The sequence below is a fragment of the Lytechinus variegatus genome, chromosome 4 (assembly GCF_018143015.1).
Source record: "Lytechinus variegatus isolate NC3 chromosome 4, Lvar_3.0, whole genome shotgun sequence".
Classification (NCBI taxonomy): Eukaryota; Metazoa; Echinodermata; class Echinoidea; order Temnopleuroida; family Toxopneustidae; genus Lytechinus; species Lytechinus variegatus.
Window position 1 is genome coordinate 58157643 of NC_054743.1, and position 17306 is coordinate 58174948.

The 17306-nt window shown below is 38.3% G+C and overlaps 1 protein-coding gene across 1 annotated transcript in view; it reads left to right on the top strand.

The window, feature by feature from the left end:
- The window catches only part of LOC121413111 (dystrophin-like), a gene marked incomplete at its 5' end in the record, with an annotated part of 83484 nt that overhangs the window by 20328 nt on the left and 45850 nt on the right, over positions 1-17306 (top strand). Inside the window, 2 exon segments of the mRNA XM_041605875.1 lie at positions 8095-8172; positions 16978-17070. Coding sequence (XP_041461809.1) covers positions 8095-8172; positions 16978-17070 — 171 coding nt within the window.

Consider the following 17306-nt stretch of genomic DNA (forward strand, 5'->3'; position numbering starts at 1 on the left):
ATGTGAAATCTCCACCATTGCACAAATGAGAATATTTGCTATTTGTGTTGTACAATGCCTCGGAATTTAGGGAGCAAAAAAATTGAAAAGCGAAAAGCAAAATCCAACACGCGCACATGACCTTGGGTAGCATTGCGCATTTAGCCAGCAGGCTTATACGCGTATTGCGCCTTCATTTTTACTGAGCGCAATGGAATAAATCGTATTATGATGATTGGCCTTTCATAACTGATCGTGAAAATTGTTAAACCATTAAAAAATTTTGTACAATCAATGCACTTGCCACAACTGATCTGATATGATCTGATAAGATCACCAAGAATACTCCACGATTAAGTACGCCGTTTAAGTCGTGGCGCATATCGTGACAGTGGGAACTAGGGATTAAGAACTCTGTCCTTGGTGATTTGGTTTATATTTTCAATTTCAACTACCCTGGACTAGATATATTTCTAAGACACCGTTCTCATTACGCTTTCTAAAACTAGTTTACTGGAAACCGGTTCAGGAAACCAGTTTCGGAAATCGCTTTGCTAGCGTTCCCACTTGATCACACGAAAGTGGTTTTTCAAAATCACTTCACGTAAAGCGATCTTGTTGCAATGGAAACGCTCTCAGTGGGGTAACATGTCTTGCGTAAAATCTGAAACGGCAGCGTATGGAGTAGCGCGCTCAAAATGTGCGAAGATTACTTCCCGAAGAACGGTTGTGTCCTCACTTGGGCCCAAACCAGTTTACCGAGGCGAAGCGATCTTGAAAACTACATGTACATTGCAAGGTATTTTTCTAGACTGGTTTGGAAGACCGCCTCCAGGACCGCTTCGACCGTTCTCACTACATGTACGTGTTTAACTTGTTTCCAGTAAACTAATTTCAGGAACGTAGTGAGAACGGTGTCTAACTTTTGTCCATCAGCATTAGAATTCCTTCAACTGTGCTTCTCTGAACTTCCAAGCCAAAACCAATTTCTACTTTTCTCCCTCATCATCTCTTTCTTGAATTCCTTTCACCACCTGGCATTCTTACTTGATCTGCATATCTCAAAATCACCATTCCTTTTATTTTTATACGCCAGTCCTAGACGGGACGTATTTATGGTATCACGCTCGGTGTCCGTCTTTCCGTCCGTTAGGTATTCTTTGTAAACACAATAACTTCAGTATGACTCAACGTAGGCTTATATACTTTGGTGTGTATATTACTAGCATGGATCCCAGAAAGCCTCTAGATTTTGAGGGCAGAAGGTCAAAGGTGAAGTTGCCACCTTCCGCTTTTCTTGCTTGACCAATAACTCCATTTTCCCTGTTACAGGCGGTTGTATTATGTGCTCGCCTTAGCAACACTCTTGTTCATTCTTCCATCCATCCGCTCCTTTTCCACATCTTCCTCTTACATTTGCCATCAATGTCCCAACCTGAACTCTTTCATTAACCCTTCTATCACTCCATCACCTTGTCTGTTAATATCTGGTTTTCATTTTGGTCAGTGCATTGTGATTTATTTATTTCCTGTCAAACCAGTGAAGCCTTTGCCAGAGATAATTTTTTGCTAAGAACTTTGGAAAGTAATGAACCATTTTGTATGTGACAGGTTTGTGAGCTTTCAATTTTCAGATTATTTTATTCAGGGAGAATATCAAAGTAGTCCATTGTAAATTATCACTCATCAATATTCCCACTTTCATGTTATTGTTTTTTTCTGAAACTGATGAGCCAATATTTTGTGGTAGTCCCATACATTAATTTCTACATCAACTGAATGTGACTCCAAATGGTTCTAGTAAAACTTTTTTTTTTTTTCAAATGACCAAATTATTATCTCTGTAACTTGTGATCTTTTTAAGACCAAGGTCCTGTAACACAAAGGTTAGTGATTAATCGTACGCTTGATTTCCATGATTGATTGTATATTGTAGTCAATGTAATCAGTCATAGAAGAATGTCCTATGATCATTGCTATGCTTTGTGTTACGGGTCCCAGAAGACGTACAACATTACATGGTGTTCTTTTTAACAGACATCCATCGTTATATTGTTCATTGTAAAAGTGACTGAATTTGCTCTCTTCTCTGGCCACCAGCTGATGCAGTGGGAGGATTGCTATCAAATATTTCATATGTCTTTTGATGTAATTTTATGTAATGATGTTGATATATTATTATATTGTATTTCTAAGTGCTAAATGACTAAATAGGATAACTTGAACATGTAATATATCTAGTCTTGACCTACAGATGCAAGGTGCTATATGTACATGTATATATATGTATTATTTTCAACCATTCATACTATCTCTTTATGTTCCTTTATCCTATCATCTGCCATTCCAAATCCTGCTGGTCCTGATCCCCATTTTCATCTCAGATTCCATCTGTCATCCAGCATTCTCAGCTGGTTTGGGTTGAGCTGGTTAGAATCTTTCCCCAAAATCATGCATTCACACCTACCCTATCAGGAAAAATGCCTGTAAACTGTGAAAAACATTTTCAGACCTCAAAATGATAATTAATGTGTTTACACGTGCCTCGGCATCGGCTTTTGGTTTATCTTGCACCGTGTTTACAAGCTGTCACAGCACTTGGTGCTGAATCAGCTCGCGTGGCAAACACCTGAAATAATCCATGCACCAACTATAAATGTCATGATAAGGACAACGCTGGATCTGTGCTCTTACCAGTACATCATAATGGTAAATTAAATGAAATGCGCGCCAATTGATGATGCAGAATCCGCTTTCTGTTTAAACATAAAAAAGGCTGATTCTGCATCGGCTCGTGGTTCTGCACCTATTACTTTGGTGGTGCATAATTTGCTGATTCTGCTCTGAGAGCCGATGCAAGTTAATTGCGTTTACACGCAGCAAATAAATCAGATTCTGCACCGGCTCGCGGTTCTGAACTGCGAGCCGATGCAGCTTGTAAACATGCATTTTTACTTATAAGTTGTTTTTTATTGGGTGCCTGATCAAATGATGAGGATGGAATTTCCGATAAGAAAAAAACCTAGATATTTCTGTTGAATGGGAAGGTGTGCATGTTCCACCCAGGTATTTATTTTCAACGGGGAAGGTGCCAATGCTCCCCCTCCTGATGTTGGAACATTTCCTCATCAATTGGATTACCCCTGGTGCACCGGGATGGGTTACCACCAACATATGTCATTTCTTCTCCTGGGGAGCATTTCATGAGGCAAACAGTCAATGATTTTCACTGACAACTTAGGTCTCAGCCAATCAGATGCAGGGATTTCAGTAGCTTATAACAATTCTCAGTGTAAAATTACTGATTATTTGTTTTTTGTGAAACGCTTCCCTGGTGCTCCGAGATGGGTAAAAACCAACATATGTCGCATTTTTCCTGGATTCATCCCAAACTCTGTCCCCTCACTGAACTGTTCGTTTGATTTCTGTCAGTTATCCACAAAAGTTTTGTTTGCTCAGGAGAGCATTTTGAGAAATAATAATTAACCAACCTAACAGACTAAGTCATGATTTGTTTACCTCGACAACCTATCACAGCTTGTCATTCAGCGTCCCTTGCTTCTTTTGGGTTCTGTAATTTACAGTTTGACCTAGAGAATATGAACTGTCGGTATGCATTCCAAAAAATAGTAGGAGCTGTGGTTTTATATAATTAATCTGGACTATTGATTGCTTTCCAACAACATTTATATTATAGTAAAATCAAATTAGCTCTTCCTGTCGTGGGTGTGATATTGTCACCTGACAAAATTAATCCAAACTCTGAATATCGTGTTCTGGATGCGTGCCGGAGAAGTTCGCCGGGGAAAAAATGAAGAGGCATAGTTTGAAAGGGGTATAAGAGTTAGGGCGAATATTCCACGAAATGAACCTCGGTTCTGATTTGAAATCACAGTGATAAACTGATCCCTGAATAGACTTAATGGTGGAGGCTGAAGTGAAAATGAAATTATAATTGAGAGAAAAACAGAATTATAAGATGACTAAATAATTTGCAGCTTGCTGATTGGTCAAAGCGTACCACGTGATCATTCACGAAAAGTGTCTATCCCTGCACGCCCATGCGACTTTCGCGCACCCAAATTGTCTAACCCACGGCAAGTGCAATTTAAAAAATTTTTGATATTTGATTTAGATCTATTTCATGATTTCTTTCTCATATAAGGTGCTTAAAATTGCGTTCGAAATTACTTAGCAATCTTATAAAAGGAATAACGCATTTAACCGTCGTTTTTCAGCGATATGCAGTGCACTCGAGGTTTCTTCTTCGCGTGCACACTCCACACTCGCCTCTGGCTCGTGTGGAGTGCGCATGCTCAGAAGAAACCTCTCGTGCACTGCATACTTGCTAAACAACTCCGCGGAATGCATTATTCCTATAACCATCTGCTTCCCTTCCTATTTCATGCATGTGCTACATGTACATGTAAACAAGCTTCAACTCCTCCCCAAATTAGGAGGCCAATTTACACTGCAGACATGGAGAGTCAATGTCAAGCCACGGTGGAAATAAGTTTTAACTTTGCCTGATTAATGCTAAGCAGGTGAAAATCCCTTGTATATATATTGTATTTTGATAATCAATTTCATAAACGACATGCGGATCGAATAACACTTTCAAGTATCCAAGGTATCCATATTGCATACACTTATATCACATTTTCTCATTTTTAATGACATTATAGATTTTTTGTGAAGGGTTTTTGTGTACAGTCGAGAAATCAATCAATTGTGAAATGACTGGTGAGAGGGATAAGAAAAGTACCAACTTGAACCAATCAATCATTTTACATCCACACAGGTGTTATCATGAAGAATGCGATATGTGCCAGCACAAAAGTGCAATCATTTCATCCAGTGGGTGGTTATATTTTTCGCTCGGTCTAACTATAGTCTGATGTGCAAACCCTTCACTTGAGTAACGGGTCTGAATGTGCATCCTATAATGCCTTGTTTAGTGCAGGCCCTCTATGTATATGTGCTAGTCTTTGTATGGAGACCCAGGTGTAAGAACAAGGTGGTTGCTTTTATATGTTAACTGAAATTGTGAGCGCTTTGGGCCATTTGGGAAAAGCGTGTTACAAGTATTGAGTATTATTATTATTATTATTATTATTTGTTGATCAATGTGTCAATCAGGGTCTGTGCTTGCGTACTTGTCTAACTACAAGCAGGTGGAATATTTCTCAGGTAGTGTAATAGTATACCCCTACCGAAATTTAAGCGTGCCGCTTGCTAGTAACTAGCATGCGACTAGCAGGGCACTCGCTTAATAAGCGAGTGCATGCTAGCGAACAGTCCCTGCTCGCTAAAAGATCGCTTAACTATTACTCTGCACGCATATCACACGCTTAATAAGCTAACCGCATGCTAGTTACTAGCATGCCGCAAGCTTGCGCAAGCTAGTCGCACGCTTCCCGCAAGCTTGGAAATTTCTGTAGGGGTACCACTTGGGCTAAACGCATTTGGCGGTATTCTGATAGCTATGGTTTCGGGTGTGTTTATGCTTCCATTACGGGGACAGAATCAGCAATTTCAAACGTCGATTCAAAACGCCGATCGTAAACGTGGTTCTGGGAGTGCTGTTTATGCTTAACTTTTCAGAGCAAATCATGATCTCCAGCTGGCTTTGCATCGTAAAGCGAGGTCAAATTGGGCGCGCCTTTTTTCGAAAGTTTTTTTCCCGATTGTTGTTATTACGTGGAGATAACATGGAGCAATACGACTGTATTTGCCCGCGGATTTTCATCTCACCGGAAGCATGTACCAAATGACGTCATTTAAACACGTTTACTATCGTGGTTCTGTTTATACTTCCCCAGAAAGCCTGATTCTGGTCAAACAACGTTTACAAACGCACCTTTTTGTGAGTTTACGATCGGCGTTTTGAAACAGCGTTTAAATGAAAGTAAGCATGGACGCAACCGTGTTTTGGACTTATCACGTTTGGAAACGCTGATTCTGGCCTGAAAAGTAGAAGCATAAACACAGCCTTAGTTAACCCTGGGTTAAATTAGACCAAACTTTGTGGAGTGCCAGTTGTCAACTAATTCACCATGTAATTTAATACATGTAACTATTATTATCCTCTTACAAAAAGTTGTGGGAATTAATTGAGTAATGAAATGGGGAGAAAAGGAAGATACAAAATCATGAATTTTAATGAATTTATTGATACATTGCTACAAATATGGAATAAATATTATAGAGCCAAGCATTCCATAGAAGTGCGGCGCAAAATTCTGTTTAGGGTAGGTTTAAACCTAGGTTTAATCATCAGTGTACCTACCATTTGGTCTCCTATCTATTTGCAATCAATGCGTACATGTACACCACACTTGGTATAATACCCAATTAGCCTTATTCTCATTTAGTCTTATTTTCAGTTGGTCTAATTTCTCCCTTGTGGACAACACGCCAACTATAATTATTTCCACCTTGTGAACTGAAAATTTGGTTTATAGACAAACCTTATATATTAAGTGATGTTAGGCCAAGTGGATATTGGATGAAATGGGTAAACCCGCCCAAACCCTGCATAGGAGTGCACCCAACCCATGGATGTGAACATATATACCTCATAAATGTACAGTATGCACACCCTCCACCCCTTGGGGAGCAATTTGGCAATGACTAATCAAATTTTCATAGAGGAAATTGTGAAAAGAATGTATGTGATCTGTAGTTGATGTGAAGATGCTCCCTTAGATATTATATAGACGTTGTATGAACGATCTCCACTCCCTGGGGAATATTTCAGAAAAAGGAATCCAGTCATTTAAAAGATTGGAATTCCGATTCTTAAAAATGTATGTGATCTGTTGGAGATGTGAAAATGCTTCCCATGCACATTATCTGTAAGCACATCCTTCACTTCAGGGGTAACTTTTCTGCAAAAGGAATCAAGTATTTGATATTGGATTCTGAAAATAATGTATGTGATCTATAGTAGATGTGAAAATACTACCTCATTAATATTTTTCTATTATATTTTAGCGCAACCTCCACTCCAGGGGAATCAAGTTGTACAGATTGGATTAAAAAGAAATACGTGTGATCTATAGTAGATGTGAAATGTCACCTCGTATTATGTCTTTGCATATCATTTGTATGTACAACTTCCACTCCCTGTGGAACATTGCTTTAAAAAAATTCAAGTCGGAAAGATTGGATGCTGACAAAATTTATGTGTCTACAGTAGATGTGAAAATGCTAACTCATGTAGGCCTATGCACGTTTTTTGCAACCTCCACTCCCTGGGGAGCATTTTAACAACGATGAATCAAGTCAGACAATAAACTGGATTTTGAAATATGTACACCTGTAGGAGCTTCAGTACAAGGACATACATGCATTGCCTCTAAATTAAAGGCATATTGTATGCACAGTCTCCGCTTCTTGGGGAACATTTCTGGAATGAGCAATCAAATCATGTAATTTATTGTGACAGTATATGGGATCTACAGTACATGTGAAATGCAACCTCATTAACTTATTAACTTATACCTATGAATATTATTTGTATGCAGAACCTCCTTTCCCTGGGGAATGTTTCTGCAAAAGGAATCAAGTTGTTTTAAATATTGGAATTTGGATTCTGAAAAATATATGTGATCTTTAGTAGATGTAAAAATGCCAACTCATTGATATAGGCCTATGCACATTATTTTTATGGGCATCCTCCACTCCCTGGGGAGCATTTTAACAAAGAGGAATCAAGTCAGACAATGGACTTGATTTTGAAATAAATACTCCTGTAGGAGTTTCAGTAGATGGACCTATTGCCTCTCAATAAAATGCATGTTGTATACACATTCTCCACTTCATGGGAAGCATTTCAGGAATGAGCAATCAAGTCATGTAATTGATTGCATTGTAAAAGTATATATGTGATCTATGATAATTGCTAACATGCTACCTCATGAAATTTGCAATTGATATTTTTCATTTGATATTGCATTTGAGTACATGTTTAACATATATATGTTTCTTACATATGTTTTCTTGTGTTTGCCAATTTTGAAATTCACGCCCTTGCATTTTTAAAAGTATTCATTGCTAATATTGATGGCCACTTTGTAAATGTCAGCAATACCTTCGTTTCATTTTCTCCAGAAACGGGAGCGGGGTTTTATGCGAGTACATCAACTGAACAACGTCAATAGAGCTCTTCAGGTGTTGCATCAGAACAAAGTAAGCATCTTTTGACTTAGTTTATTCAGGGCTCGACATTAGCAGTGGCCCGATGGCCCGGGGCAACCAATATTGAGAGGAGGGCCACCACAATTCTACAAAAGCCCACACTTGGTTGTCCAGTTTAGCTCACCAAAGTTGTAATTTTTTCTATTAGATTAGGAACACCGAATTTGTCTTGCGGGCCACCAAGAATGTGACATCGATCATTCTGGTGGACCATTCGGGCCATCAAGAAAAATAGTGTAGAGCCTTGGTTTATTGAATGGATGCATGTTTTAAACTGTGCAACCATCACTAGAAAATACACTTCTTGGATGAAGCTATACGACTGTCACTTGAAAACAAGTTTAGCCGTTGGAAATGGCTGCTTGCCTTCATCTGTTGAAACCGATTGATAATTGATCATTACAACGCTAACAAATCATCAAAGTAGGTTGTGAATGGGGACCATTTCAGGAACAGTTTTGTGATCAATTTCCACCCCCTAACTTGCTCTGAGCCAATCAGATGCAAGGATTTTTAGTAGCTTATAACAATAGTCTATAAGAATTACTGACTGTTGGTTTCATGAAATGCCTCCCCCTGCTTTCGCATACTGAGCTTCCTAGAGCTCTACTTTTTAATTACGAAAACCTTTGAATAATCAGCCTCCTTAGTTAAGGAGAAATCCTCCATCTCCGTCTTTTTTATTTTACGCCAGGCTTTATACTTCATGGAGAAATATCATAAGCCTTCGGCATTTCTGCATTTGAGAGAGTATGGAAATTTGGTTTAGAGCGGGTAAATGCATGCTTGATTCTGGTATTGTCCGTTTCTGCGATTGAAACTGTAATTTATGCCGACCGATGGTTTGTTAAATGTTAAAAGTTGTGTGTTTAGCTTGAAAATGCAAAGGGTTTATACATGTAAGTATATTGCGGTGTGTCCTTGTCTACAGAGTGCACCAGCAAAATGAAGCCTGTTTTCAATTCAACACCAATAGTAATAGGGAAATAAATGTCTCCTTTGATTTAAGACCAAATAGTTGAGACGTGTTCACTCATGACAGATTACAAACAATAGATACTGAATGACTGTTACAAATGATTTACAAAGAATCTCGCATGTTTTAATTTGGAATCCACTCTCATTTAGAGAGAAGTTATAAAAAAGGCAGAGAATACAAAAGAGTATGACATGAACACAAAAATAGACTGATACAATGACATCGTAGTATCTTGATTCAAATCACTGCTACGTTTATGCGACTATTTTCAAAAGTGCAGAAACGTCTTTCCATGCGCCCTATTCCTGCGTTTCAAGTTTGAGATTCGAGGTCTCAGATCGGTTTACTTTTACTTCTGACTTAACGCAACCATGGGCGCATCGTGGTCTAGTGGTTCTGACTCTCTCCTTTTAAACAAAGGGTCATGGGTTCGAATCCTACACATGGTGTGTTTTCCTTCAGCAAGAAATTTATCCACACTGCTGCACTCAACCCAGGTGAGGTACCGGCAGGAAGTAATTCCACATAAAGCTGTGCGCACCAGAATTGGTAGACTAGCTTAGCCGGGGTAATATAGGAGCGACGTGATCACCTAGCGAGGTGGATATTAGCGCTCTCAAACCTATATTATTATTTATTTACCATGAATCTGCAGAAATATTTTTCTATTCATCATTCAAATCATGATTCCAGCTTAATGCACCCATAGTGCAGTAGAATGTAAATATCTTATCCGGGGTATCTGGGCTATTAAAACATGCAGCTTTTTTATGCTGCCATTGCTAAGCATCGCCAAGCCTCAACCCGATCCCTTCCCAGCCCATAAGGGTAGCTTTGAAAAGACTTGAACTCAATTCTCCAGTCTCAAGGGAGAAGGTATATTTTCGTCGTGTGTCCGCTGCCCTTCTCGCTATCCTTCTTCATGATATTGTTTGGAAGGATTTCTATGCAACGGGAAGCCATAAAAGGTGAATTTTGTAAAATGGGATTTAAACGTAGGTCTATTGATTCAAAAAAGAAATATCAGTATCGCGGGGTATTAAAGAATGAATGAGGATTACCAGAGATATGTGTTCTAGGTGCAAACAGACAAAATAGAATCTTTATTTCATTTTCCACTCTAAATTTCAAGAATTGAAAATAAATCCAAATTGGGTATGACTAGTGACCAGCTATTAGAGTTATTTTTAAATATAAGGATTAACTTTTGAATTTCAAAATATTTAAATTGAAATCTGTTGGCTTCGAATTGAAATATTTTGGCTTTAAATTCGAATCCAAAAGGTTTCTTTTATCTTGTCCATATTGTAAATTTGACAGCATATTACAAACCTTTTCTGTCTCTAAGCCTACTCTTGCATGTAATAAACCATGGTAGTCAAGATATATTGAGAGGAATTTTTTTGTTTGGTCATAAACTGATGTCTTCAGGCTGCTAGCTCGGTGTGATAAGCTAATAATATGCTGGTCAGCCATCGTTGTGGGAGGTATATTTATTCTAGCGCAGATTTGTACGTCTTATATCAACATGCAGACAGAGAGGCCCTGAGCGAGCTGCTTTGAAGAAAAAACGTTTTCCAGCCTTGAGGTGTTTAAAGCCTCATGTTGAAATCGCCATGTTTAAAAAGGAGAGTAACTTCAGAGTTTCCGCTTTCAAGATTAATTATGTCTGGCAAGAATGGAAATGGAATAAATTTTCCATCATTATTGTGTCTGTAATAGATTTGCGATAGTAAATGATAGTAATAATGATGATGATAATAATTTGTGATAATAATATCAATAGTAATAATAGTAATGATTATGATAATAATAACTATAGTAGTAATAGTTGTAATAATGATAATTATAATAATAATTTATTGATTATATAATACAAATTTTTATGAAGCGCTGCATAATATTTCCCCAGCTTTAGCATGGCTATCCAGACTGGACGATCAAACATTCAAGGAATTCCTTCCTACAGGGTACCTACTTTCTGCACCTGGGTGAAGAATGACAAATGTAGATAAACGCCTTGCCAATGGACACGAGTGCTGCGGTGGAATTTGAAACCCGGACCTTGTGGTTCAAAGTCCAGCGACTTATCCACTAAGCCACAACACCTCTACAACTCTGATAGATTTGGGAAACCTTAGAAAAATTACATTTCTTTGCTTTTTTCATAATTAAAAAAAAAGAAATCAGAACTCTCTGCAGCTGACATTCAAATGGACTGCTTATTTTTAGAGGATGAAAGAAGATTACGTCAAAAAGCGAATCTTTCCCCAAAGCATCATTCTGTTGAATCAAACCCTCTGCTACATTTATTCAATCAAATAGACTTTCATGATTTGGCTTCATCAAGCATGCACGGAAGCAGCAGGATGAGAATGGATCTGTCGCCACATGGGGCAAGCTATAATCCCTCGGTCTTGTTTCCGTTATCGGCCTTGCGCTTTCTCTGCAGAACACAGAAATTTGATCATAGAGAGGGATACTCTAGAGAGTAAAGAATTGGCAAAAGGTTGATTGATGAACGATTAACCACTTGGATTTATGTCATCATAATGAGATTTTTGTCTAAAAAATGTAATTTCAGATTTTAATTTAGCAAATGTGTTTCTGTGCAAAAAAGCTAACTCATCGGTACAAATACTACATATATACTGCTACTACGTGTACTGCAACAATTATGACTACTTCTATTACTTGAAGTCTATTTACTTCTAACAACAATAACAACAACTACTAATCCTACTACTACTACTGCTGCTGCTGCTACTGCTGCTGCTACTGCTGCTGCTGCTACTACTACTACTACTACTACTACTACTGCTACTACTACAGCTACTACTACTACTACTACTACTACTACTACTACTACTACTACTACTACTACTACTACTACTACTACTACTACTACTACTTTCTACTACTACTACTACTACTACTACTACTACTACTACTACTACTACTACTACTACTACTACTACTACTACTACTACCACTACCACTACCACTACCACTACCACTACTACCACTACCACTACCACTACCACTACCACTACCACTACCACTACCACTACCACTACCACTACCACTACCACTACCACTACTACTACTACTACTACTACTACTACTACTACTACTACCACTACCACTACCACTACCACTACTACTACTACTACTACCACCACTACCACTACTACTACCACTACCACTACTACTACTACTACCACTACCACCACTACTACTACTACTACTACTACTACCACTACTACTACTACCACTACCACCACCACTACTACTACCACTACCACTACTACTACTACTACTACCACCACCACTACTACTACTACTACTACTACTACTACCACTACCACTACTACCACTACTACTACTACCACCACCACTACTACTACTACTACTACTACTACTACTACTACTACTACTACTACTACCACTACCACTACTACTACTACTACTACTACTACTACTACTACTACTACTACTACCACTACTACCACTACTACTACTACTACTACTACTACTACTACTACTACTACCACTACCACTACCACTACCACTACCACTACTACTACTACTACTACTACTACCACTACTACTACTACTACTACCACTACCACTACCACTACCACTACTACTACTACTACTACTACTACTACTACTACTACTACCACTACTACTACTACTACTACCACTACTACCACTACTACTACTACTACTACTACTACTACTACTACTACTACTACTACTACTACTACTACTACCACCACTACCACTACTACTACTACTACCACCAATACCACTACCACTACCACTACCACTACTACTACTACTACCACTACCACTACCACTACCACTACCACTACTACTACCACCACTACCACTACCACTACCACTACTACTACTACTACTACTACTACTACTACTACTACTACTACTACTACCACTACCACTACCACTACCACTACCACTACTACTACTACTACTACTACCACTACCACTACCACTACCAGTACTACCACTACCACTACCACTAATATTATACTGCTGTAATTATGGCTTCCACAATGACTACTTCAAGTTCTACAGTGAGTCCTACTGCATGTACCAATACTAACTGTGATGACTTTGCAAAGAGTATTCAGTCACTTTGTATCAAATTGCTTTGTTTCAGTGGTGTATAGATGGGGGGGGGGCAGGGGTAGGTGCACTGGACCACCCCCACCTAAAAAAAAAACAAATTCTACGACCATGGTGAAAAAAAATGAAAAAGAGGGATGAAAGGATAATAAAGGAATTGAAAGGAAAAAGGATTGAATATATCATATTTTGAATATTTTAACAAGAATTTATCATGAAATAAGATTTTTGTTTTATATGAAAAAAATTTCACTCACTCGCTTTGCTCGATTGCCACTCGCTTTGTTTTGCAGTGTGGATGTGTCCAGTAGCTGTGACTGTAGCCATCACTCGACTGATTAACGTCATGCTTTGATGCAATGTTTAGTAAACACAGACCCATTCTATAACCTTCTATAATCCATCATGCTGAGATTGGACTTCTATAGGCTTCTCTCTTTTTCTCTCTCTGTTTCTCTTTCTTTGTCTCTCTCCCTCCCTCTCTACTTTTCGTTCTCTTTTTCTCAATGGCGCATATTCTGAAGTCGGGTTTAACTTACACTCGGGGTTTAAAGTTGTGGTTTAAGTATGGATAGCCAATTGTTACCTAAATCACTAACAGTAGAGATATAATATTCCAGCTCATTTGGCTCTCAAATCATTTCATAATTGCCTAGGAAGTGTAAATAGATGATTGTCGTCACCATCGAGGAATCGGGGAAAGAGCACAGTAAACATAAATTCAAATTCATTTATTTCACATCTCTTAAAAATCAGGGTAAAATACGTAGTGAATTAATTTCATAGAGTAAAAACAACAATGACAGTTGTACAATTAAGACAAAAAATAATAAGGAAAACAGGGTAATGAATGGTATGTGAAGAAACACACAAAATTGCACTTTTTGGCTTCCCATAATTTTAGCACAGAGTTAGACCATGGTCTAAGTTAAACCTGACGTCAGAATACAGGCCTGTCTCTCTGACGCTCTCATCCTCTCATACATTATTCTGTCTTCTTTCTCCATCTCTCCCTCTCTGCCTCTCTCTGTCTATCTCTCTGTATTTCTCCATCATTCGCTATCTTTTACTCTCTTATTTCTCACTTTCTCTATGACAGGCTCTGTACTTGTAAAGTAGGCATTAATTTATATTTGCCATGCCCCACCCAGGTGCTCAATGGGTCCACATTCTTTTTCAATTCAATTCAGCATTTATTTCCAATTCATTAAAAATACAAGGCATGATCATGTACAAACAAAGAGACAATAAAAATAAAAAACATATCATTGAAACATAAATAAATACAGACGAAAGTAATAATCAAAGTATTATTGCCAAATCATTGAAACAATATAAAAACAAGACGAAAGATAAATGAATGGGAAACAGGAGTGTACTAAAAAGCCAGGAGAAGGCTTGTTAAAACGCACACACCCATAATAAATAAATTCTTAAAATAATTGCAATATATGGATGGGGCAAATAGCAATAGAATAAAAACAAATAAAACAAAAACAGAAACATAAAAAACATCAACAAGACATGAAACAAAACTTATGGTAATTATTGTACTATGAAGATCTTAGTAACTTTAGATCAGTTTATTTTCATATTGGTTTTTTGGTGTGTTTCACTTGCTGAATACTCCGTTTCAGACTCAATTTGCTGTATATTGAGGATAAATTGTAATTGGTCTACATCCGCTTCCTCTACTTTTCATTTGGTCTCATCCCAAGTGGTCTAATCCTAGTTTATCTTCAACCAGTTCGTCTAAGAACTGTCTAGACAAGGTGTCCCATTGGTCAAGAATGTCTTTACAGTAAATAGCCACTTGGTCTACCCCCACTTGGTCTCCTTTTCATTTGGTCTCATCCCATATGGTCTAATCCTAGTTTTTCTTCAACCAGTCTGTCCAAGAAGTAACTCTAGAAATGGTGTCCCATTGGTCAAGAATGTCTTTACAGTAAATCGCTACTTAGTCTACCCCCACTTGGTCTACTTTTCATTTGGTCTCATCCATATGGTCTAATCCTAGTTTATCTTCAACCAGTTCGTCTAAGAACTGTCTAGACATGGTGTCCCATTGGTCAAGAATGTCTCTACAGTAAATTGCCACTTGGTCAACCCCCACTTTGTCTCCTTTTCATTTGGTCTCATCCCAAGTGGTCTAATCCTAGTTTATCTTCAACCAGTTCGTCTAAGAACTGTCTAGAAATGGTGTCCCATTGGTCAAGAATGTCTCTACAGTAAATTGCCACTTGGTCAACCCCCGCTTTGTCTACTTTTCATTTGGTCTCATCCATATGGTCTCATCCTAGTGTATCTTCAACCAGTTCATCGAAGAACTGTCTAGAAATGGTGTCCCATTGGTCAAGAATGTCTCTACAGTAAATCGCCACTTGGTCAACCCCCACTTGGTCTCCTTTTCATTTGGTCTCATCCCATATGGGCTAATGCTAGTGTATCTTCAACCAGTTCGTCTAAGAACTGTCTAGACATGGTGTCCCATTAGTTAAGAATGTCTCTACAGTAAATAGCCACTTGGTCAACCCCCACTTCGTCTTCTTTCCGTTTGGTCTCATCCCAAGTGGTCTAATCCTAGTTTATCTTCAACCAATTCGTCTAAGAACTGTCTAGACATGGTGTCCCATTAGTTAAGAATGTCTCTACAGTAAATAGCCACTTGGTCAACCCCCACTTCGTCTTCTTTCCGTTTGGTCTAATCCTAGTTTATCTTCAACCAATTCGTCTAAGAACTGTCTAGACATGGTGTCCCATTGGTCAAGAATGTCTTTACAGTAAATCGCCACTTAGTCTACCCCTCACTTGGTCAACTTTCCATTTGGTCTCATCCCACTTGGTCTAATCTTAGTTTGTCTAGAACCAGTTCCTCTTTTAACCATTAGGTCTAAATGCCATTTAGCCCGTTTTCCAGTCTCTCAAATTTCCAGTTACATGTAGGCTTCACCAAACTGTTCTAATATCCACCTGGTCTGACATTACTTAGTTTATATAGATGAACACTTTATGAACTAAATTTTCATTTGTCGAAGTAAAAAAATTAATAAATCAACAAATTGCATTCAACTGTACATTAGGCTACATGACAATTAGACTAAATGAGAACTAGACCAAGGATGATGTAGACCAAATGGCAATCAGACTTAATTAATGGTAGACCAAATTGGTTCAAGTATATAAGAAGTAGACTAAACTGCTTTTATTCCTAGTGAATAGTGCTTTATTAGCAGTTTGACTATATTCTATGAATATCTAATACCCCTTTCATAAACCTATCCTCCAATTAGCCACCTAAGAGTAATGCGGAAAATTCAATAAAAATTGCGTTCACAAACTCCGAAAATAAGCCGCATTATTTTTACGGGCGCCCGTCCTGAAAAAGGCGGATAATCATCATAACAACTGGACACGCCCCCTCTGATCCGGTTGTGTTGGAAAAGGGTGACCTTGTGACCGCTCCATGGCAATTATCCGCATTATTTGGAAATGCGTTCATAAACTCAAAATCTTGTCCCGATGCTGCTATTATGCGGATAATAGCAGCATCAAAATAATGCAGATAACTCTGGTCCTCCTCAAATTTTACGACCAAATTATGCTGCTATTAGCCGCATAATTGGGTTTATGAAAGGGGTATAAGATATACATTTTTTTTCTTTCAGGTTCGATTAGTAAATATTAGCAGTAATGATATCGTTGATGGCAACCCAAAGCTAACCCTCGGTCTCGTCTGGAGCATCATTGCTCACTGGGAGGTGAGTATCCAAACCTTTCTTGATTAACCTCTTGACCGCTGAATTCTGTTATTTCCATAGGCTTTGTACAGGGATCACCTGGGTTCTGTAACACAAAGGTTAGCGATTAGTCGTAAGCTTGATTTTCGCGATGGATTGTGCATTGTAGTCAATGCAATCAATGGTAGAAAAATGTTCTACGATCATTGCTAAGTTTTGTGTTATGGGCCACTGGTTCCAGTAGGCAATTGGTTAAA